The sequence below is a fragment of the Taudactylus pleione genome, unplaced genomic scaffold, assembly GCF_031769625.1.
Source record: "Taudactylus pleione unplaced genomic scaffold, aTauple2 ptg000893l, whole genome shotgun sequence".
NCBI classification, from domain to species: domain Eukaryota; kingdom Metazoa; phylum Chordata; class Amphibia; order Anura; family Myobatrachidae; genus Taudactylus; species Taudactylus pleione.
Window position 1 is genome coordinate 1,070,442 of NW_028285294.1, and position 24,498 is coordinate 1,094,939.

At 48.1% G+C, this 24,498-nt stretch overlaps 1 protein-coding gene across 3 annotated transcripts; it reads left to right on the forward strand.

Moving 5' to 3' along the window:
* Positions 1-10,451: 10,451 nt before the first annotated feature.
* On the forward strand, positions 10,452-23,763 carry LOC148474111 (hyaluronidase-1-like). Of its 3 annotated transcripts, none has more exons than XM_088459082.1 (5): positions 10,452-11,251; positions 12,105-12,278; positions 17,064-18,066; positions 18,486-18,575; positions 23,287-23,763. In XM_088459082.1, the coding sequence occupies exons 3-5, from the start codon at positions 17,161-17,163 to the stop codon at positions 23,602-23,604; spliced, it is 1,314 nt and encodes a 437-aa protein (XP_088315208.1). In that variant the 5' UTR covers positions 10,452-11,251; positions 12,105-12,278; positions 17,064-17,160; the 3' UTR covers positions 23,605-23,763. The 3 variants fall into 3 exon arrangements, with proteins under 3 accessions (XP_088315208.1, XP_088315207.1, XP_088315209.1); XM_088459083.1 differs by lacking the exon at positions 10,452-11,251 and adding an exon at positions 11,824-11,995; XM_088459081.1 differs by lacking the exon at positions 12,105-12,278.
* Positions 23,764-24,498: the final 735 nt, after the last annotated feature.

Here is a 24,498-nt window from a genome sequence, read left to right on the forward strand (position 1 = left end):
GATTGTCCAGACATTCAACTTAATTGTAACTCTAGTCCAGACCAGCGCCATCTTGAGTGTATGGAGTAAATTTACTAAAGTGAGAGTTTTTAGAAGTGAGTTTAGAAGAGATGTTGCCCATAGCAACCAATCAGATTCTAGCTATTATCTTCTAGAAGGTGCTAAATAAGTAAAATGTGATTGGCTGCTATGGGCAACATCTCTTCTAAAATTAATTTCTAAAAGCTCTCACTTTAGTAAATTCACTCCTTTGTGCAGAGCTGGCCCTAGCCAATTTGGTGCCCTAGGCAAAATTTTGACTGGTGCCCCCTACCCCTACACACATACAGTGTGTGTGTGTATGTATATATATATATATATATATATATATATATATACACACACACATATACACACACTCATACACACATACATACATATACACACCCACTGTAATGGTGCCCATTATGCAGTGCTCCCAGTAGCAATAATGCCCCCTGTAGTAATGCAACTGGTAACAATGCCCCTAAAAGTAATGCCCCCTGTAGTAGTGCCCCCAGTAGTAATGCCCCCTGCAGTGCCCCCAGTAGTAAGGGCACCTGTAGTGCCTCCAGTTGTAATGCCCTTGTAGTGCCCCCAGTAGTAATGCTCCCTGCACTGCCCCAGTAGTAATGCCCCTTGAAGTGCCCCCAGTAGTAAGGGCCCCTGTAGTGCCCCCAGTTGTGGTGCTCCCAATAGTGCCCCAAGTAGTAAAGCCCCTGTAGTGCCCCCAATAGTAAGGCCCCCTTTAGTGCCCCCAAATGATGCCCTCAGTAGTAAGCCCCCCCCCCGTGCATGAGTGAGCTCCGTCGTCCGGCTGCCGCTGGCGCTGGGGGGTAGAGAGGAGGGAAGAAGCCGGGCGCCCGCTGGTAACACACTTTCAGCGGGCGCCCAGCAAATGGAGGGTGCAGGGGGTTTGAACGCTGGGCCGGCGGGCCCCTTAAGCCGCCAGGTCCCATAGCAACCGCACCCCGCGCACTCTCCGTAGCTACGCCACTGGGAAGAGGGAGGGTCTGCACAGGGTGGGGGCAGCATCAGAGCCGTCGGATGCCCCTGGCATTCCAGTTGCCCCTAGGCAATGGCTTATAATGCCTATGCCTAGGGCCGGCTCTGCCTATGTGTAGACTGACATAGTGGGAGACAGACATCTCCCCCTTTAGCTCGAAAGACCTGCTGCTTTTACCCACAATACAGCTGTTCCAGCACCCTGCACCGCTACTCACATCTAGAAGACAGTCACTGGCTGGTGAGCTGTCCCAAACCCTCGGCACTACAAGCTCCACTTCATGCCCCAACCAGTATAACAGTGAGTACGGCTGTACCTTCGCTTATCAATAAACTACACTACTGGTTAGTCAACTGGACTTGTGATTGGGTCAAATGCAATTCTGCTGGTGTGTACATTACTCAACGAAACCACTGCTGTACACACATATTCCCTACATCACACACAGTTATATATCACTATAAGAGCTTTGCCAAACCCCAGGGACACTGAAATAGCTCTACGGGGTATCTGCGGTGTGGGGAACACAGGCCTAGAACATTCAGCCGAAGATGACGCTGGTTCACTTCCTCTCCATCCAGCAGGAGAAAGGGGACCTGCTAGTCACTCCTGGTCATAGATTGTCACATAAACCATCAGGCAACCACACACATGCAAAATGATAGGTGCTACACATGGCTCCACTTCTATAGTGCACGTATCACTATACACACTGCTGTAGTGCATGCATGCAGAGACACGCTCACTATTACACATGGATGTATCACTATACACACTGGAATAACGCATGCAAAGACACACTCACTATTACACCTGGATGTATCACTATACACACTGCTATAGCGCATGCATGCAGAGACACGCTCACTATTACACCTGGATGTATCACTATACACACTGCTATAGCGCATGCATGCAGAGACGCTCTCACTATTACACCTGGATGTATCACTATACACACTGCTATAGCGCATGCATGCAGAGACACACTCACTATTACACCTGTACATAGCACTACACACACTGCTATAGTGCATGCATGCAGAGACACGCTCACTATTACACCTGGACGTAGCACTATACACAGTGTTATAACGCATACATGCAGAGACACGCTCACTATTACACCTGTACATAGCACTACACACCCTTCTATAGCACATACATGTAGAGACACGCTCACTATTACACCTGGGCGTAGCACTATACATACTGCTATAGGGAATGCATGCAGAGATACTCTCACTATTACACCTGGATGTATCACTATACACACTGCTATAGCGCATGCATGCAGAGACTCTCACTATTACACCAGGACATAGCACTATACACACTATCATGCATGCATGTAGAGACGCTCTCACTATTACTCCTGTACATAGCACTACACACCCTTCTATAGCACATACATGCAGAGATACTCTCACTATTACACCTGGATGTATCACTATACACACTGCTATAGCGCATGCATGCAGAGATACTCTCACTATTACACCTGGATGTATCACTATACACACTGCTATAGCGCATGCATGCAGAGATACTCTCACTATTACACCTGGATGTATCACTATACACACTGCTATAGCGCATGCATGCAGAGACTCTCACTATTACACCAGGACATAGCACTATACACACTATCATGCATGCATGTAGAGACGCTCTCACTATTACTCCTGTACATAGCACTACACACCCTTCTATAGCACATACATGCAGAGATACTCTCACTATTACACCTGGATGTATCACTATACACACTGCTATAGCGCATGCATGCAGAGATACTCTCACTATTACACCTGGATGTATCACTATACACACTGCTATAGCGCATGCATGCAGAGATACTCTCACTATTACACCTGGATGTATCACTATACACACTGCTATAGCGCATGCATGCAGAGACACGCTCACTATTACACCTGGATGTATCACTATACACACTGCTATAGCGCATGCATGCAGAGACACGCTCACTATTACACCTGGATGTATCACTATACACACTTATGCAGTCAGGTCCATAAATATTGGGACGTTGACAGAATTTTCATATTTTGGCCTCTATTCACCACCACAATGGCTTTGAAATGAAACAAACAAGATGTGCTTTACCTGCAGACTTTCAGATTTAATTTGAGGGTAATTACATCCAAATCAGGTGAACGATGTAGGAATTACAACGGTTTCTATATGTGCCGCCCACTTTTTAAGGGGCCAAAAGTAATGGGACAAACAATCCTAAATCGAACTTTCACTTTTTAATACTTTGTTGCAAATCCTTTGCAGGCAATTACAGCCTGAAGTCTGGAACACATAGACATCACCAGACGCTGGGTTTCATCCCTGGTGATGCTCTGCCAGGCCTCTACTGCAAATGTCTTCAGTTCCTGCTTGTTCTTGGGGCATTTTCCCTTCAGTTTTGTCTTCATCAAGTGAAATGCATGCTCAATCAGATTCAGGTCAGGGGATTGACTTGGCCATTGCATAACATTCCACTTTTTAGCCTTAAAAAACTCTTTGGTTGCTTTTGCAGTATGCTTCGGGTCATTGTCCATCTGCACTGTGAAGCGCTGTCCAATGAGTTCTGAAACATTTGACTGAATATGAGCATATAATATTGCCTGAAACACTTCAGAATTCATTCTGCTGCTTTTGTCAGCAGTCACATAATCAATAAATACAAGGGAACCAGTTCCATTGGCAGCCATACATACCCACACCATGACACTACCGCCACCATGCTTCACTGATGAGGTGGTATGTTTTGGATCATGAGCAGTTCCTTTCCTTCTCCATACTCTTCTCTTCCCATCACTCTGGTACAAGTTGATCTTTGTCTCATCTGTCAATAGGATGTTGTTCCAGAACTGTAATGGCTTTTTTAGATGTTTGGCAAACTCTAATCTGGTGTTCCTGTTTTTGTGGCTCACCAATGGTTTGAATCTTGTGGTGAACCCTCTATATTCACTCTTGTGAAGTATTCTCTTGATTGTTGACATTGACACATATACATCTACCTCCTGGAGAGTGTATTTGATTTGGCCAACTGTTGTGAAGGGGTTTTTCTTCACCAGGGAAATAATTCTTCTGTCATCCACCACAGTTGTTTTCCGTGGTCTTCCGGGTCTTTTGGTGTTGCTGAGCTCTCCGGTGCGTTCTTTCTTTTTAAGAATGTTCCAAACAGTTGATTTGGCCACACCTAATGTTTTTGCTATCTCTCTGATGGGTTTGTTTTGATTTTTCAGCCTAATGATGGCTTGCTTCACTGATAGTGACAGCTCTTTGGATCTCATATTGAGAGTCGACAGCAACTGATTCCAAATGCAAATGTCACCCCTAGAATCAACTCCAGACCTTTTACCTGCTTAATTGATAATGAAATAACGAGGGAATAGCCCACACCTGTCCATGAAATAGCTTTTGAGTTGATAGTCCCATTACTTTTGGCCCCTTAAAAAGTGGGAGGTACATATTGAAACTATTGTAATTCCTACACCGTTCACCCGATTTGGATGTAATTACCTTCAAATTAAATCTGAAAGTCTGCAGGTAAAGCACATCTTGTTTGTTTCATTTCAAAACCATTGTGGTGGTGAATACAGGCCAAAATATGAAAATTCTGTCAATGTCCCAATATTTATGGACCTGACTGTATATGCAGAGACACTCTCACTATTACACCTGGATGTATCACTATACACACTGCTATCATGCATGCATGCAGAGACACGCTCACTATTATACCAGGATATAGCACTATACACACTACTATAGTCCATGCATGTAGAGACGCTCTCACTATTACACATGGATGTATCACTATACACACTGCTATAGCGCATGCATGCAGAGACACGCTCACTATTACACCTGGATGTATCACTATACACACTGCTATAGCGCACGTATCACTATACACACTGCTATAGGGCATGCATGCAGAGACACGCTCACTATTACACCTGTACATAGCACTATACACACTGCTATAGTGTACGTATCACTATACACACCGCTATAGGGCATGCATGCAGAGACACGCTCACTATTACACCTGTAAATAGCACCATACCCTCTTCTATAGTGCATGCATGCAGAGACACTCACTATTACACCTGGACATATCACTATACACACTGCTATAGCATATGCATGCAGAGACACGCTCACTATTTCACCTGGATGTATCACTATACACACTGCTATAGCGCACGTATCACTATACACACTGCTATAGGGCATGCATGCAGAGACACGCTCACTATTTCACCTGGATGTATCACTATACACACTGCTATAGGGCATGCATGCAGAGACACGCTCACTATTACACCTGTACATAGCACTATACACATTGCTATAGTGTACGTATCACTATACACACTGCTATAGGGCATGCATGCAGAGACACGCTCACTATTACACCTGTACATAGCACTATACACATTGCTATAGTGTACGTATCACTATACACACTGCTATAGCGCACGTATCACTATACACACTGCTAGAGCGCACGTATCACTATACACACTGCTATAGGGCATGCATGCAGAGACACGCTCACTATTTCACCTGGATGTATCACTATACACACTGCTATAGGGCATGCATGCAGAGACACGCTCACTATTACACCTGTACATAGCACTATACACATTGCTATAGTGTACGTATCACTATACACACTGCTAGAGCGCACGTATCACTATACACACTGCTAGAGCGCACGTATCACTATACACACTGCTATAGGGCATGCATGCAGAGACACGCTCACTATTACACCTGGACATATCACTATACACACTGCTATAGGGCATGCATGCAGAGACACGCTCACTATTACACCTGCACATAGCACTATACACACTGCTATAGCGCATGCATACAGAGACACTCTCACTATTACACCTGAATGTATCACTATACACACTACTATAGCGCATGCATGCAGAGACACGCTCACTATTACACCAGGACATAGCACTATACACAGTGCTATAATGCATATATGCAGAGACACACTCACTATTACACCTGTACATAGCACTATACACACTTCTATAGCGCATGCATGTAGAGACACTCTCACTATTACACCTGGATGTATCACTATACACACTGCTATAACACATGCATCTCGAGACACGCTCACTATTACACAGGGACATAGCACTATACACACTTCTATAGCGCATGCATCTCGAGACACCCTCACTATTACACCTGTACATAGCACTATACACACTTCTATAGTGCATGCATGCAGAGACACCCTCACTATTACACCTGTACATAGCACTATACACATTGCTATAGGGAATGCATGCAGAGATACTCTCACTTTTACACCTGGATGTATCACTATACACACTGCTATAGGGAATGCATGCAGAGATACTCTCACTATTACACCTGGATGTATCACTATACACACTGCTATAGCGCATGCATGCAGAGACACTCTCACTATTACACCTGGATGTATCACTATACAAACTTCTATAGCGCATGCATGTAGAGACACTCTCACTATTACACCAGGACATAGCACTATACACACTGCTAGAGCGCACGTATCACTATACACACTGCTATAGGGCATGCATGCAGAGACACGCTCACTATTACACCTGGACATATCACTATACACACTGCTATAGCGCATGCATACAGAGACACTCTCACTATTACACCTGAATGTATCACTATACACACTACTATAGCGCATGCATGCAGAGACACGCTCACTATTACACCAGGACATAGCACTATACACAGTGCTATAATGCATATATGCAGAGACACTCTCACTATTACACCTGTACATAGCACTATACACACTTCTATAGCGCATGCATGTAGAGACACTCTCACTATTACACCTGGATGTATCACTATACACACTGCTATAACACATGCATCTCGAGACACGCTCACTATTACACAGGGACATAGCACTATACACACTTCTATAGCGCATGCATCTCGAGACACCCTCACTATTACACCTGTACATAGCACTATACACACTTCTATAGTGCATGCATGCAGAGACACCCTCACTATTACACCTGTACATAGCACTATACACATTGCTATAGGGAATGCATGCAGAGATACTCTCACTATTACACCTGGATGTATCACTATACACACTGCTATAGGGAATGCATGCAGAGATACTCTCACTATTACACCTGGATGTATCACTATACACACTGCTATAGCGCATGCATGCAGAGACACTCTCACTATTACACCTGGATGTATCACTATACATACTTATATAGCGCATGCATGCAGAGACACTCTCACTATTACACCTGTACATAGCACTACACACCCTTCTATAGCGCATACATGCAGAGACACGCTCACTATTACACCTGGGCGTAGCACTATACACACTGCTATAGGGCATGCATGTAGAGACACGCTCACTATTACACCTGGACGTAGCACTATAAACACTGCTATAGCGCATGCATCTCGAGACACCCTCACTATTACACCTGGATGTATCACTATACACACTGCTATAACACATGCATCTCGAGACACGCTCACCATTACACAGGGACATAGCACTATACACACTTCTATAGCGCATGCATCTCGAGACACCCTCACTATTACACCTGTACATAGCACTATACACACTTCTATAGTGCATGCATGCAGAGACACCCTCACTATTACACCTGTACATAGCACTATACACATTGCTATAGGGAATGCATGCAGAGATACTCTCACTTTTACACCTGGATGTATCACTATACACACTGCTATAGGGAATGCATGCAGAGATACTCTCACTATTACACCTGGATGTATCACTATACACACTGCTATAGCGCATGCATGCAGAGACACTCTCACTATTACACCTGGATGTATCACTATACAAACTTCTATAGCGCATGCATGTAGAGACACTCTCACTATTACACCAGGACATAGCACTATACACACTGCTAGAGCGCACGTATCACTATACACACTGCTATAGGGCATGCATGCAGAGACACGCTCACTATTACACCTGGACATATCACTATACACACTGCTATAGCGCATGCATACAGAGACACTCTCACTATTACACCTGAATGTATCACTATACACACTACTATAGCGCATGCATGCAGAGACACGCTCACTATTACACCAGGACATAGCACTATACACAGTGCTATAATGCATATATGCAGAGACACTCTCACTATTACACCTGTACATAGCACTATACACACTTCTATAGCGCATGCATGTAGAGACACTCTCACTATTACACCTGGATGTATCACTATACACACTGCTATAACACATGCATCTCGAGACACGCTCACTATTACACAGGGACATAGCACTATACACACTTCTATAGCGCATGCATCTCGAGACACCCTCACTATTACACCTGTACATAGCACTATACACACTTCTATAGTGCATGCATGCAGAGACACCCTCACTATTACACCTGTACATAGCACTATACACATTGCTATAGGGAATGCATGCAGAGATACTCTCACTATTACACCTGGATGTATCACTATACACACTGCTATAGGGAATGCATGCAGAGATACTCTCACTATTACACCTGGATGTATCACTATACACACTGCTATAGCGCATGCATGCAGAGACACTCTCACTATTACACCTGGATGTATCACTATACATACTTATATAGCGCATGCATGCAGAGACACTCTCACTATTACACCTGTACATAGCACTACACACCCTTCTATAGCGCATACATGCAGAGACACGCTCACTATTACACCTGGGCGTAGCACTATACACACTGCTATAGGGCATGCATGTAGAGACACGCTCACTATTACACCTGGACGTAGCACTATAAACACTGCTATAGCGCATGCATCTCGAGACACCCTCACTATTACACCTGGATGTATCACTATACACACTGCTATAACACATGCATCTCGAGACACGCTCACCATTACACAGGGACATAGCACTATACACACTTCTATAGCGCATGCATCTCGAGACACCCTCACTATTACACCTGTACATAGCACTATACACACTTCTATAGTGCATGCATGCAGAAACGCTCTCACTATTACACCTGTACATAGCACTATACACACACTTCTATAGTGCATGCATGCAGAGACACCCTCACTATTACACCTGTACATAGCACTATACACACTTCTATAGTGCATGCATGCAGAGACACCCTCACTATTACACCTGTACATAGCACTATACACACTTCTATAGTGCATGCATGCAGAGACACCCTCACTATTACACCTGTACATAGCAATATACACACTTCTATAGTGCATGCATACAGAGACACGCTCACTATTACACCTGGACGTAGCACTATACACACTGCTATAACGTATGCATGCAGAGAGACTCTCACTATTACACCTGTGTATAACACATTTGTGGTGCTTTGAGTATTTACACATTCCATTTTATAATAACATCACCAGCATATCATAATGGCAATTTTATTGGTAAGGGCCCCCACAAATTAGTTGCTCTGAGGCTCCTCCAACCATAGTCCGGTACTGCCGACACTTGTGGCACCTATGTTTGGGGGTGTTTGTCTTTGTTTATGTTAGAAATGTTACCTGTGGCTTCGATCTTCCTTCCAAGCTCGGATCTTAGAGGTCTATGTAATAAGCCTTGGAGAGAGAAAGTACCAACCAATCAGCTCCTGTCATGTTACAGGCTGTGTTTGAATAGTGACAGTGAGGGAATGGTTGGTTAGTACTTTATCTCTGTCCACCTTATCTTTCGCCAAAGCTTAGTACATAGACTCCTAATAACCATATACATGGATTAATACAGCCAGCTCTGTGATATACCCAGAGGCACTGAAATCCCAGTCAAAGAAGTAATGTTCTAAGTGACCGGTTTGTCGACATACACTGAACACGTTTATCTAGAGGCAATAACTGTCCCCTGGGGGCAGATAGCTGAGGACACCTTGCAGAGCGATAACAAGTTTTACTTCTTGTCAAAGACACTGTTCACTCACTGAACTACTAATACACGAGAGGTGACCTCCAACCCGGCCGCCTTGTAAACTGGATAATGTCGGCTTAGGAGAGGGGCCGTCCAGTCCAGGTCAGAGTCTTCCTCCTCGTTACATGAATTTAGTAGCTGTAAGCAAAAGAACTACAAGTCCCAGCGGCTGTTTTCTTCTAGATCAGAGGCTCTCAAACTCGGTCCTCAGGACCCCAAACAGTGCATGATTTCCAGGTCTCCCCACAGAATCGCAAGTGAAACAATTAGTTCCACCTGTGGATCTTTTAAAATGTGTCAGTGAGTAATGAGTACACCTGTGCACCTGCTGGGTGACCTGCAAAACGTGAACTATGTGGTGTCCTGAGGATAGAGTTTGAGAACCTTTGTTCTAGATAGAGCAATGTGGCAGAGCAGACAGCGTGATTAATGATTCATTACCTGGCCACGCGCCCAAGTTCTCTGAATTCACATTAAATCCATATTCCAGATTCTCACCCTACATTCCTTTACTGAGTGCAATTACCAGGTCTGTCCTACGTGGTGCTAGTCATCTACACCAGTGCCGACCTGCACCTACCTTATACCCGCCCTATACCACGGACAAACGTCACCTCAAAGCAGGTGTATTTTATCTTACCTCCAACTGCGCCTGGCGCGCGGCCGGGAGAAGGCGCTCACATCTGAGAACGTCAGTTACGGCCCAGATCTGACTCTTCAGTCGTAAACGTGGATGAAATGTGTATGACTCTGTATCACCCGTATTTGCGTGCAGCCATTTCAGGGGCGTGCGCAGTGCGAATTCATGATACAGTCCACTAATGGCCACATTCTGCATCTGCCCCAAGCCGAGCGTTGCTGCTTTATACAGTCTGCAATAATGATTTATATATGTTGAATGTGTTGTGCATTACTGCGCAGACTCCATATTACTCCTCCAGGAAGGATTTATTCCAAGATGGCCTAAGTTACTGCACATGCGCGGCACCATCTTGTCACTGTGTTAGAGAGCCACAGTGGGAGACAGTAGTCCAGTGAGACCTGCAAATACCTGCGACCCACACCATCTTTCAGTGCTGCTGCATCACTAATTGCTGCCTTAGTACACTCACCAGCTGGTGAGCTGTATGACACCCTGCCCTGCTGCATCTACAAGCGTGTATAACAGTGAGTACGACTGTACCTGCTTTTACTTTAATATAACCACTACACTGATTAAGTAATTGGGCCAGTGGTTCCCAAACTTTTTTGAATCACGGCACCCTAGAGTGTCAGCATTGTTTTCACTGCACCCCTAAGCCAAAAGTTTGTTAATTGAGAAATTCAGATTTTTTTTTTTTTAGTAAAGTGAAGTAAATTGTGTTTACCTGTCATCCTTACACACGTAAAGATTTCTGTCCAACCAGCCAACTAGTTGATTGGTTGGTATGAAAATCTGGTAACGTATGGGAGTAACTGACAATCAGCAATTTGCTCCCAAACGCCGGAAAATTTACAAAAACTGTTGTTTGAACAAATTGTTTGAATTAAACATTTAACAAACTTGTCTGACGCCATTTTCATCTGTTTTGTGGCATTTGGGAGCAAATTGCTGATCATCGGTTACTCCCATACGTTACCAGATTTTCATTCCAACCAATCACCTAGTTGGATGGTTGGACAGATAATCTGTACGTGTGTATGCAGTATTAGGTTCAGTCATGGGGCGGTGGACAGGTTTGCACTTTTGTTTGTCCACATATTTACATTACATTGACCATAAATAATTTGATTTGGTGCTGGACAACCAACCTGAGGCACCCCATAGTGCCATGGCACACTGTTTGGGAACCACTGACGTGGGCTGTTTGTAGTCTCAGGGGCCAGGACATCCGCTGGTGTGTACAGACACTCTGCTACATCATCAAGCCGGTACACACATATTTCCAATACTGTACACTACAATAAAATCCTGTACAATGCCTATAATATGAAGCCCAGTTACCTAAACATAAGAGCTTTCCCTCTAATCCACTCTCAGGCTATCCTGTGTGAATGCTGTGCCTGCAGCCCTGAACCAGAGTAGGAGCACAGGAGGTGTTGCAGTAGCCGTGCCAACACCTAGTTGTAAGCGATACCAGCTGCTGGTGAAGGAGCCCGGTGGTGACAGCGAATACTCTCCTAGTCTGGTGGACAAATAGCAGCAGTTGGAGTGGTCAGTAGCAGCAAGTTACTAACAATTATATGAAGTCCAAGTCCAAGTGGTAAAACCTCTGGTGAGGGCACCGTGTATGAGTGATGGTCAGCTGCTGGTTATGGCACCGTGTATAAGTGATGGTCAGTTGCTGGTGAGGGCACCATGTATAACTGATGGTCAGCTGCTGGTGAGGGCACCATGTATAACTGATGGTCAGCTGCTGGTGAGGGCACCGTGTATGAGCGATGGTCAGCTGCTGGTGAGGGCACAGTGTATGAGTGATGGTCAGCTGCTGGTGAGGGCACCATGTATAACTGATGGTCAGCTGCTGGTGAGGGCACCGTGTATGAGCGATGGTCAGCTGCTGGTGAGGGCACCGTGTATGAGCGATGGTCAGCTGCTGGTGAGGGCACCATGTATAACTGATGGTCAGCTGCTGGTTATGGCACCGTGTATGAGCGATGGTCAGCTGCTGGTAAGGGCACAGTGTATGAGTGATGGTCAGCTGCTGGTGAGGGCACCATGTATAACTGATGGTCAGCTGCTGGTTATGGCACCATGTATAAGTGATGGTCAGCTGCTGGTGAGGGCACAGTGTATGAGTGATGGTCAGCTGCTGGTGAGGGCACCATGTATAACTGATGGTCAGCTGCTGGTGAGGGCACCGTGTATGAGCGATGGTCAGCTGCTGGTGAGGGCACCGTGTATGAGCGATGGTCAGCTGCTGGTGAGGGCACCATGTATGAGTGATGGTCAGTTGCTGGTGAGGGCACAGTGTATGAGTGATGGTCAGCTGCTGGTGAGGGCACCGTGTATGAGTGATGGTCAGCTGCTGGTGAGGGCACCGTGTATGAGTGATGGTCAGCTGCTGGTGAGGGCACAGTGTATGAGTGATGGTCAGCTGCTGATGAGGGCACCGTGTATGAGTGATGGTCAGCTGCTGGTGAGGGCACTGTGTATGAGTGATGGTCAGCTGCTGATGAGGGCACCGTGTATGAGTGATGGTCAGCTGCTGGTTATGGCACAGTGTATCAGTGATGGTCAGCTGCTGGTGAGGATACAGTGTATGAGCGATGGTCAGCTGCTGGTGAGGGCACAGTGTATGAGTGACGGTCAGCTGCTGGTGAGGGCTCCGTGTATAAGTGACGGTCAGCTGCTGGTGAGGACACTGTGTATGAGTGACGGTCAGCTGCTGGTGAGGGCACCATGTATAAGTGATGGTCAGTTGCTGGTGAGGGCACCGTGTATGAGCGATGGTCAGCTGCTGGGGAGGGCACCATGTATAAGTGATGGTCAGCTGCTGGTGAGGGCACCGTGTATGAGCGATGGTCAGCTGCTGGTGAGTGACAGATGGACAGAACCACCTGCTCCAGGCTCATGTAATTATGGTCTCATTACTCATTATAAGATCACCAAACACGTTACAAACCACTAATTAAGAATTGAGCAATTAGCACCTTCATTGTCCACCCTTAGCACCTGCTGCCTCGGACAGAAGACTGTAGTGAGTTAGGACACAGCAGTGTTACCCCCTCGTTGTTATGTCCTGTAGGCTGGACGTACTAAAGAGCTTACACTCTTCTGGACTTAGACCTACATAGAGCCACAAATGCTATACTTGCTGACAATCTGGCTGACCCCTCCGGGAGGCACAACGGGGGGCGTGTAATTGGGTGACTGTAGTGGGAAGTGGACTCCGGTGAAAGGTACTGTAGTGCGGTGGCGGGGGATGCTGGTGGGTGGCGGCTGGTTGAGAGACTCGCCCACACTTCCAGGTAGCCAATAGCATCACCCTATTTTCGGGAGCCTCCTGTGCATTCCGAGGAAGTAGGGAAATATGCGCATTGCCGATGCCCGCTTAGTTGTGCGGTAATTTGCTACTGCGTATTGCAAAAACCTGTGAAAAACCTGCATGCGTTATACAGAGTGTACGCAGAAAGCTGCTATTGTCACCGTCTCAGATGGAATCCGGTATGGGGCGGTAAAGTGATGCGCGTTCCTGGGCGGTGAATAAAGAGAACGCAAAAAAAGTTAGTCTCATGGGTGCGTCGCGGGCGTGTCAATGATACTCAGTCGCACAGCCGCTCCCACAGAGGCCATGGAGAAACTACGTCTGACATAGGCCTGGTGCAGTTGTCGTTGGTGCACGCCATTGTGCGCCAGTGGTGGCGTGTAAAGAATTACTGGCGGTATTACAGCGTGCACAGGCTGAAAGTGGGCGTCTCAGTGCTTGCACATTCAGGCGCATGCTAGAACACAAGGGGAAGTCTAAAACTAGCAATGGCGTATTATCGCTGCCATGGCCCCGCCAACAGACGCACGAGCGGACGCAGCAGCCCCCACCTCAGAATCAGGCCAGAATGTTATATGTGTCCCGGGGGAGTTTATTACAATTATTTCTCACTTCTCTGGTAAATGAACCCAAAGACTGACAATCTGCGCAGTAAGCAGACGCGGGTCCTGTTTAGTGTGGGAGACAGGCGGTCGGGCTTGTTATTCTTGTATTCAGCTATTTCACAGCTTCGCTGGTGTGACAGGTGATTAATCTTTGGCGCTCACCTGCTAGTGACGCAGTTATGTTCATATTAGATTGCCAGAAACACCTGAGGACAGCAGGAGATATATTCTAGCGCACGCAATGTGAGACGAATATGAGAATGTGTCAGGGTGGAATGTGCTAATATCACCTGCAAAATTAAAATGAAAGACCTGATTCTAGACGCTTAACGCGATGGTAAGACCTATGCGACAATCCGCCAGTATAATGGTACGGATCTATGTGGTCGCACCACTCCGAGCCCTCAGCCCCGTGAGAGCTGCCACCATTACTAGGAACAGCACTTACACTGACCCCATGCTCGGTGCAGACGATGCGACTGAAAATGGCGTGCACAACCCGTACGCTACCCTGCTACACGCCCACGAGATGCTTCTCTTATGTGTGAGGCCCGGCTGCCATCGGTGAGACGCAACTTAGATGCAGACGACTTAAAATATCTCGTAGCGCATGTCGGCTGCGGCGTTTGTGAAAAATCGGTTGGCGCGGCTGCATTTGGACTCGGGAACAGGATAAAAACATGGATACACCCCTAAGAAAGAATAAAAAGGAGAGAAAACAACAAAAATATGATTCAGTGTATACAACCCCCCCCCAATTTTTTATTTATTAACACATATTTATACATACATGTCTACCCTCCCGGTTTTCGCGGGAGGCTCACGATTTTTCGGGGAACCCCCTGCACCCCCGGAAGGGTAGGCATTTCTCCGTGCAGGGGGCGGGGCTTAATGACACGATTCTACATGAATTGCGTCATTTGGTCCCGCCCCCTATGTAAATTGTAGCCAATCGTGGCAATTTAACCATAAGGGGGCGGAGCTCAATAATGCGATCATCAGGCCCCGCCCCAGTCACCACCCTCTTGCTTGTCTTACCCGGGCTTCTCCCGGGAAGAGAATGTAAAAGGTAGGCGAGTATATATTTATATAGCGCAGAAATATTAAATAGCATTTTAAAGAGAATATTTTGCTGTTTACACCAGGTCCCGTACCAATGGAAATTGCAGTCACATGAGGTCACGCATGCGCGAAGCCGCCTGGGACGCAGTGAGAAGGCAGTGGAGCGCTATCACATGATGGCGTTTGTTCTCGCAGGCGTACTCTGAAAATTTAAAGTGTTCGGAGTTTGCTGAATATCGGACCCCTGATGATGAATGGCCGTTACCATAAATATGTGGAAACTAGCGTTTTGCATGTGTAACGCGCCATTCTAGTGTTAATGAATAGGCCCCTTTATTACTAATCTAGGAAACACCACAGTCAATAAATTCCATATTATATGGACCCCTGGTGTCCGGATTACAGCCCCCCACTACCTGGCACCTTGTAACGAACTTCACTTTATTAATGGAAATGGCATAATCCCTAATCTCCCCCCACCCCAATCCCCCTGCTCCCACCTCTGCCTCCCCCCCGCCTTCTTCCTCCCATGTCATATAACGCCCAGCTCTTCCTTCCTGCAGCCCAGCTACAAATACATCTAATATAACCCAGGGTCACTCACTTATCTTTCACTGTACTGAATCTATAGGAACACACGAGCAATTCCCCCCCCTCCCCATCCCCCCCCCCTCCCCTCCTCGTCGCTGCATTTATAGACTGTGCTGGAAAAGTGACAGTAGCTGTTCTGACTTCCCCACTTTACCTCTCTCTGAGGGTGATACTTTATCATTCTCTGCTGGAGATGGATCAACCAATAAGCTCCTGTCATTTTTCAAACACAGCCTGTAACATGACAGTTAGGAGCTGATTGGTTGGCAGTTTATCACTCTCTAATGTATCACTTACCATAGCTTAGTACATCTCCCCCTGTGAGAGAAATAAGGGGGTTAAAAACTCCCTGAGTTGCAGTAATGTTACTGTCGCCCGAGGGGTTGTCAGCCTGGTGGCAGCTGGTGGGTTGTGCGAGTGGTAGAGAGATGGACGGTTCGGGGTTCACTCACTTTGTCAGTGAGTTTGATGAAGCGAGCAGGAATGAGGAGGGGGTGCAGTCTCTGGTCTGTGACACTGAAAGAGGAAGTGGGGAAGAAAAGCAGAAGAGGGAGAGAGGAGAAGGGGAGGAAGGAGAACCTCATTTCCTGCCCATTCTCGCTGTACACCACACTCTACCCCTAGGGGAGCGCACAGGGCTGAGGGACTTGGACTTCTAGTTGTCTCTCATAAAAGACCTGGATGATAACTATCTCTGGAACTTGTCTCTACATGATAAAAACACTTTTAGAGGTTTCTATTTTTCATCCACAGAACTTCCAAACCCCTGGGAAGCGCCAGTATAATGCCAGTGATTTGTAGGCTGTGAAGAAAAGATTCCTCACCTGGTTTTGCACTACGTCCTTTATCAATGTCCAACAAATGTTTGCTGGGGACCATTGAGCTTCTTCTGGTCCTGGTTCTCTGCACGGCCTGTACGGCCTCTCTTCTGCCAGGCAGACCATTCGTCACAGTTTGGAATGCCCCCACAAGCCATTGCTGGGACAAGTATGGGGTGGCTTTGGACCTGGCGGCATTTGACATTGTGGCCAACCGGAACCAGTCATTTGTGGGCACTGAGATGGTGATCTTCTACAGCAGTCAATTGGGCCTTTATCCTTACTATGACAAGACTGACGAACCTATCAATGGTGGGCTGCCCCAAAATGCCAGCCTCAAGGACCACCTGGAGCAGGCCTATGAAGACCTGAATGCCACAATGGTGGCTCCAGACTTTCAGGGAGTGGCGGTTATAGACTGGGAGAACTGGAGACCTCTGTGGGATCGGAACTGGGATTCAAAGTATATATACAAAGTATATTCTCAACAGTTGGTAAGACAAAGGCACCCGCATTGGTCTGACAAGCAAGTTGAGGAGGAGGCCAAGAGGGAATTTGAAGAAGCTGCCAGAATGTTTATAGTGTCCACTTTGGATTTGGGACGTAAATTTAGACCTGGTGGTTTATGGGGCTTTTACGGTTTCCCTGGCTGCTACAACTATGGCTACAAAAACGCCAGCTACAATTACACCGGAGAATGCCTCCAGGTGGAGGTGGAGAGGAACAACCTCCTGAAATGGATGTGGAATGCCAGCCGGGCCTTGTATCCTGAAATCTACCTGGAGAGCATGCTGAAGATGTCCAAGCACGTTGGCCCGTTTGTGAAGTACAGGTTGGAAGAAGCCTTTAGAGTATCTGCTGAGGCAATGGAGGGTGACCTCCCCGTTCTGCCCTACGCTCGCATCGTCTACACCTACAGCATGGACTTCCTGGAACAGGTAAGTGAGCCTCAGGTGTCATTTAATGTTGACCTGTGAGAGACCCCTTAATTTGTCTTACACGTGAACAATGTGCCCCTAGCGCTCACAGACGGTGCAGGAATCAGCATAGTGACAACGTTCCCCGGTAATGTCGCTGGTTTATGGTGAGTGGACAGGTTGCGTTTCCATGGCATAACGCAATCCACATTAAGCATGATTCCGCTGTATCATTAACTATTATAGTTTCACGCCCTATTTATGGAGAATCTCTACTCAGAGAACCCCAAAGATACTGCACCAGAGCATTAACCCTTTCCCACCCTCCACATTTAATGAAACACTGTTTGTCACCTGTCTTCTCACTGATTGTATTGTCCTCGATGCGCACCCCACACTGTCAGTATTACACCCATCCTGGGTATTCTGTGTCTCTGCAGGAAGACTTGGCGCAGACCATAGGACAGAGTGCAGCCCTGGGGGCCGCTGGGATCATCCTGTGGGGCAACACAGACTACAGCTCCAGCAAGGTAACTGCGATGTGGTGGGATAGAGAGACCCGAGGGTCTGCGTTCATAGTGGTCCTCACCTATGTGTGTCCTCTGCTGGAAACATATGTCGGCCATGCTGGAATATTGCTCATATAATACACAGGAAAATTGTACATTTATTTAAACGTTTACTAAGGTCCCTTCTATTCCCGTCCAATATGTGTTCTATCCTATAGGCTGTTCTATACATATAAAAGTGGTTCTATCAAAGTAACTAATGTCCCGCCCGTCCCACCACCCCTCACCTCCTCCCCTCCCCTCACCTCTGTCCTGTCACCCCTCAGCCCGTCCCATAACCCCTCACCTGCCACCCCTCCCCTCAACCCTGTCCTGTCACCCCTCAGCCCGTCTCACCACCCCTCACCCCTGTCCAGCCTCATACCCCTCACCCCTGTCCAGCCTCATACCCCTCACCTCTGTCCAGCCTCATACCCCTCACCTCTGTCCAGCCTCATACCCCTCACCTCTGTCCAGCCTCATACCCCTCACCTCCTCCCCTCATCCCTGTCCTGTCACCCCTCAGCCCGTCTCACCACCCCTCACCCCTGTCCAGCCTCATACCCCTCACCTCCTCCCCTCACCCCTGTCGTGTCACCCCTCAGCCCGTCTCACCACCACTCACCCCTGTCCAGCCTCATACCCCTCACCCCTATCCAGCCTCATACCCCTCACCCCTGTCCAGCCTCATACCCCTCACCTCTGTCTGTCACCCCTCAGCCCATCCCACCCCCTTTCCGCCTTGCTCATGAAACCCCATAATGATCATTATATATTTCGATTCACACGGTCAGTGATTCCAGCCCTGATCAATCCATGCTAAGTCGCTGCCATGATGTGGGTGACATAAATGGGTGGGGGGGATTGAGGAATTAGTACTATAGTTATTACTAAGCCTCTTAAATCTTAGATTACCCTGAAAGAGTTGTGTAGTTGAAGTATTTTCTATACATTTCAGGTTTAGGGGCCCAATTATCAGTAATGACATTTGCAGTATGTGATATATTCTCCGGAATGTATCGCTGTCACCTGAAGGGACAGGAGCTCTGTAAGCAGCCGGTCCCTGTGATGTGCTCGGGTCTCAGCGGTGTCTTCACTTCTCACTACTGCACATGTGCGGCGGCCGCTGCTGGGGACGGTTCTGTACAGGGGATTGCTGGACTGCACACCCTAATAATAAGAGGTGCTACCATGCTGAGACTTGTAGTGCCATGCAGAAAAAGAGAAAATGCAGGTGCACACTCTAAGGGGTAAATTTACTAAAGTGCGGGTTTTTATAAGTGGAGATGTTGCCCATAGCAACCAATCAGATTCTAGCTATTATCTTCTAGTAGGTGCTAGATAAATGTTACGTAGAATCTGATTGGTTGCTATGGGCAACATCTCCACTTCTAAATATTATAACTTTAGTAAATATACCCCTAAGCACTGAAAATACTGATAATGAAAACAATTATAATAAACTCTAACAATTAACATGGAGTATAAATAGGGTTTTTAGAACGTTTTTCCAAAAATGTATGACCACCCACCACGTCACGGTGACCTCATCAGGTGCCTAACACCGCGTCACGGTGACCTCATCAGGTGCCTAACACCACGTCACGGTGACCTCATCAGGTGCCTAACACCACGTCACGGTGACCTCATCAGGTGCCTAACACCACGTCACGGTGACCTCATCAGGTGCCTAACACCGCGTCACGGTGACCTCATCAGGTGCCTAACACCGCGTCACGGTGACCTCATCAGGTGCCTAACACCGCGTCACGGTGACCTCATCAGGTGCCTAACACCACGTCACGGTGACCTCATCAGGTGCCTAACACCACGTCACGGTGACCTCATCAGGTGCCTAACACCGCGTCACGGTGACCTCATCAGGTGCCTAACACCGCGTCACGGTGACCTCATCAGGTGCCTAACACCGCGTCACGGTGACCTCATCAGGTGCCTAACACCGCATCACGGTGACCTCATCAGGTGCCTAACACCGCGTCACGGTGACCTCATCAGGTGCCTAACACCGCGTCACGGTGACCTCATCAGGTGCCTAACACCGCGTCACGGTGACCTCATCAGGTGCCTAACACCACGTCATGGTGACCTCATCAGGTACCTGACACCACATCATGGTGACCTCATCAGGTGCCTAACACCGCGTCACGGTGACCTCATCAGGTGCCTAACACCACATCACGGTGACCTCATCAGGTGCCTAACACCACGTCACGGTGACCTCATCAGGTGCCTAACACCACGTCACGGTGACCTCATCAAGTGCCTAACACCACGTCACGGTGACCTCATCAAGTGCCTAACACCGCGTCACGGTGACCTCATCAGGTGCCTAACACCACGTCACGGTGACCTCATCAGGTGCCTAACACCTCTAATAATGAGATGGAACCAATGGGTTTCCCCGTGCGCTAATGCCGAAGTCTGGGGTCTAGCAAGAAGGGTTCCCGCAGCTAACAGACTTGGGCAGTGCGTTCAATTAGCTACAGGGTAAACCTGCGCCTATTTGAGTCCTCCCTCATTATTCTTAGTGCTTAGAATGTGCGCCTGCGTTTCTCTGCACAGAACCATCCATGGCCTGTATTCAATTTGAGCTGAGCCGCGTTAAGTTAACCGCCGATTTTGCCTGTTTTGTAGGCGTTAAAGTATCGCGCCCGTCCACGCTTTACCCCGTATTCAATTTGAAAGTACGCGTAAACGGCACCCGGCGATACTTTAACAAGCGGAAAGTACTGTCAGTTTTGGGGAAATCAGCCTGACACCCCCCAAATGATGCTCTGACATGGAGGTTCCCTATGGTACCCCCCGATTCGGCTTGCTGAAGGTATTTGGTGTTTTTAAACGGGCTCAATAGCTGCTAAATAGCGTTTTTCTATACATGGTGCAAAATAGTATTCAGGAGTATTTTTTGCAGAAAATAACTTATCCCAGCATGGCATAATGTAACTATGGCCCTCATTCAGAGCCGTTCGCTATTTGCGTTCGTTCGTTCAAAAACAAGGGGTGGCTATGCAAATGATCCGTTCGCACATTGCAGTCTGTTCACACCTCTAAGTCTGAACGAGCGAGCAAAACATACGCTCGTTTATTTGATAAAAACGCCCCCTGGCCGCTCGCACCATACGTCATGTCCGCTATTTATTAGATTAATCGAGTACATCGAACAGGATAAGAACTGCTCGCTATTCTTGTGGTTGGTTTTTTCAACCGCTATTTTGCGAGCAGTTCTGAGTTAAAAAAAACCAAGTGACGTGGTCATTGACGCTGCTGTATTAATTATGCACACCCATAAAACGCCCGTTTTGACCTTTAAGCACGCCTGCGAACGGATCTCCACTCCCCGTTTTCAAGCACCTTCCCCTGTTACCACCCACATACGCCTCATTCTGTCACTCAAAATAGCAGGCACTCGCTATATTGCGTACAAATGAATTTCGGCCGCACTGACCGGTTCGCGCATGCGTACTAAAAACCGTACGCATGCGCAGATGGAACGAGCGTACTGCCGCTAGCGAGTGGCTCTGAATGAGGGCCTATGTCATGTGTTCAGAGGCGGGGATGGAACAGGAACTCAGGGCCTGATTCAGACCCACTCGCTAGCGCTGTGCACTCGCAAGCGGCCCGATGGTTTGCGAATGCGCATGCTTCGTTCTGTGCGTGCGCGAACTACTCTGTGCGATCGCAGCCCGCTCGCTTGCCCAGCAAAGACAGCCCAGTGAAATGAGTGACAGGAGAGGCTGTTTGTGGGTGGTAACAGGGGCAGGACACTAATAACGGGGTTGTAGAGGTGCAAACGCAGGCGTGCCTCGTGGTTTCAACGCCGTTTTTAAGGCGTGCATAATTAACAGGCAGCGTCATAGTACACGTCACATGCCTGTTTGTTACACTGAAGTCCTCGCAGTGCTTGCGGAAGGGTAAGGCTACCACAAGTGCTGCGATCGCTACCGATGGTGCTCAATGTACCAATGTTTTAATACACTTCCTGTAGATGACGTGCGCTAGTGGGCGTCTCTACATACGCTAATGGGTGTCTGCATACACAGAGTGATTGCTCGCACCGCCAAAGTGGGTGTGCTTATGCCTTGGCGAGCGATCGCTTCCCATGCCGTCACTTAGAAAACTTTGCATACGCAGGATGCGATCGATCGCATCTAGCGAGTGGGTTTGAAATTGAATCAGGCCCTCAGTGCTGCCCAGTTCTTCCCTGTAGGGGTTGGCCTGGGGTGGGGCTAAGCTCGATACTGCCATGAAAAGGACACCCAAAAGAAACATTGGCTCCTACTCATCCATTGATGGCAGAGAACCATTTGTTCTCCGCCATCGATGGCAAAACTAGTTAGCATCGATCAGCAACCATCGATGTTTTGAAAACATCGATGCCATCCCTACTTCACTGGCACATAATTTTGAGGGCACTCCATATACTCCTGCCACCTCCCTTAGGAAACCCCTTCAATGCTGCATGTACATCAACCGCTGACGGCATTGAAGGGATACTCGCCAGTGACGTAGACATCCCCAATATCCCCTAAATCTTAATCCGCAGGTCCCTAATATCGGGTCTGTCCTGTCTAAATTGCGTCAGTTGGGATTAGTGGTCTGACTTCTATTTGCTGAATGTACTTGTTCTGTGATGTCCGCTGAGTGTCAGCTCTTCTGTCCACTTCTGTCACAGGAGGCCTGTCTGCAAGTGAAGTCCTATATAGATGACACGCTGGGGATATACGTGGTGAATGTGACGGGCGGAGCCACGCTGTGCAGCCAGACGGTGTGTACAGGGAACGGACGCTGCGTGCGGAGAGACCCCTCGTCTGGGGCCCTGCTCCATCTGCACCCCGACAGCTTCACCATCCGGAGGAGCCCCCAGGGCAGCGGATTTCTGGTGTCAGGACAGGCCGCCAAATGGGACATTCTACACATGGCCGCACACTTCCAGTGCCGCTGTTACCTGGGCTGGGCGGGAGCCGACTGCTCACACAGGACGGACCCCTGAGTGCCCACTCACTGACAGGAAGTGCGAGCAGCCAATCAGCAATCAGCTTTTATCTGCCTAGTGCGAGTGTGTAACAGACTCATCCAGCCTCCGCTGTGTATTCTCTGTGGTGTTTCCTGTAAGGAACGTGGCGAGTTTAATAAAAGCGCGTCTCAGACATGATAGAGATCGGTCACTGCAGCGGGGGGGCCTGTTATCTGACATGGAGAAAGGGGTGGGGTCTGCACTGAAGAATATGGCCCTCATTCAGAAGCGCTCGCAAAATGCGAGCGCTCGTTCTGAATGTGGGCGGCTGCTTGTGTTTTGAAGTGCGGCCTCCTGGTCGCTAGCTAAGCTGTGGGTTACCACCAGGGCCCAGCGCCGTCCTGTGTTGCCGCCCCTTCCCTCCTCCGCTCCCTCCCCCTAAACTTACATATGTGCTATAGCACCGGGGGGGAGGGGGGGAATTTCCTGCGCCCTCCGGAAACAGTAGCGCTCCGGGCGACGGACCGGCTTGCCCATGCCTGGAGCCGCTACTGGTTACCACCCACAGCTTTAGCGACCGACCAGGTTGATGGCCGCGATGGTCAAGACCATCGCGACCATCGGGGCTTGCGACGAGATCCTAAGGTTGGGTCTCGGCAACCGCAAACCCCAGGGAGCTTCCTGCTCTGATCGAGCAGGAAGCTCCCCACTGACATCAATGATGATGTCAGTGCGGACGCCCACAAAACGGCAGGCGTTCCTTAAGGAACACCTCCATTTGTGAAACCACCCCCCTCGCCCCGCCTACAAAACGGGGCGAGCTGTCGATCTACATCGACAGCCGGCCCTTTTTTTTACTGAGCTCCGGAGCGAGAGAATTTCTCTCTCGCTCCGGGGCTTGCGCAGTGCGGCCGCTGCGCATGCGCTGGG

Bases quoted from the DNA above. Each gene is read 5' to 3' on its own strand.
- LOC148474111 (XM_088459082.1), top strand. From the start codon at position 17,161: ATGTCCAACAAATGTTTGCTGGGGACCATTGAGCTTCTTCTGGTCCTG. The intron at 18,067-18,485 runs GTAAGTGAGCCT...GTGTCTCTGCAG, and splicing joins GCATGGACTTCCTGGAACAG to GAAGACTTGGCGCAGACCAT. The intron at 18,576-23,286 runs GTAACTGCGATG...CTTCTGTCACAG, and splicing joins CAGACTACAGCTCCAGCAAG to GAGGCCTGTCTGCAAGTGAA.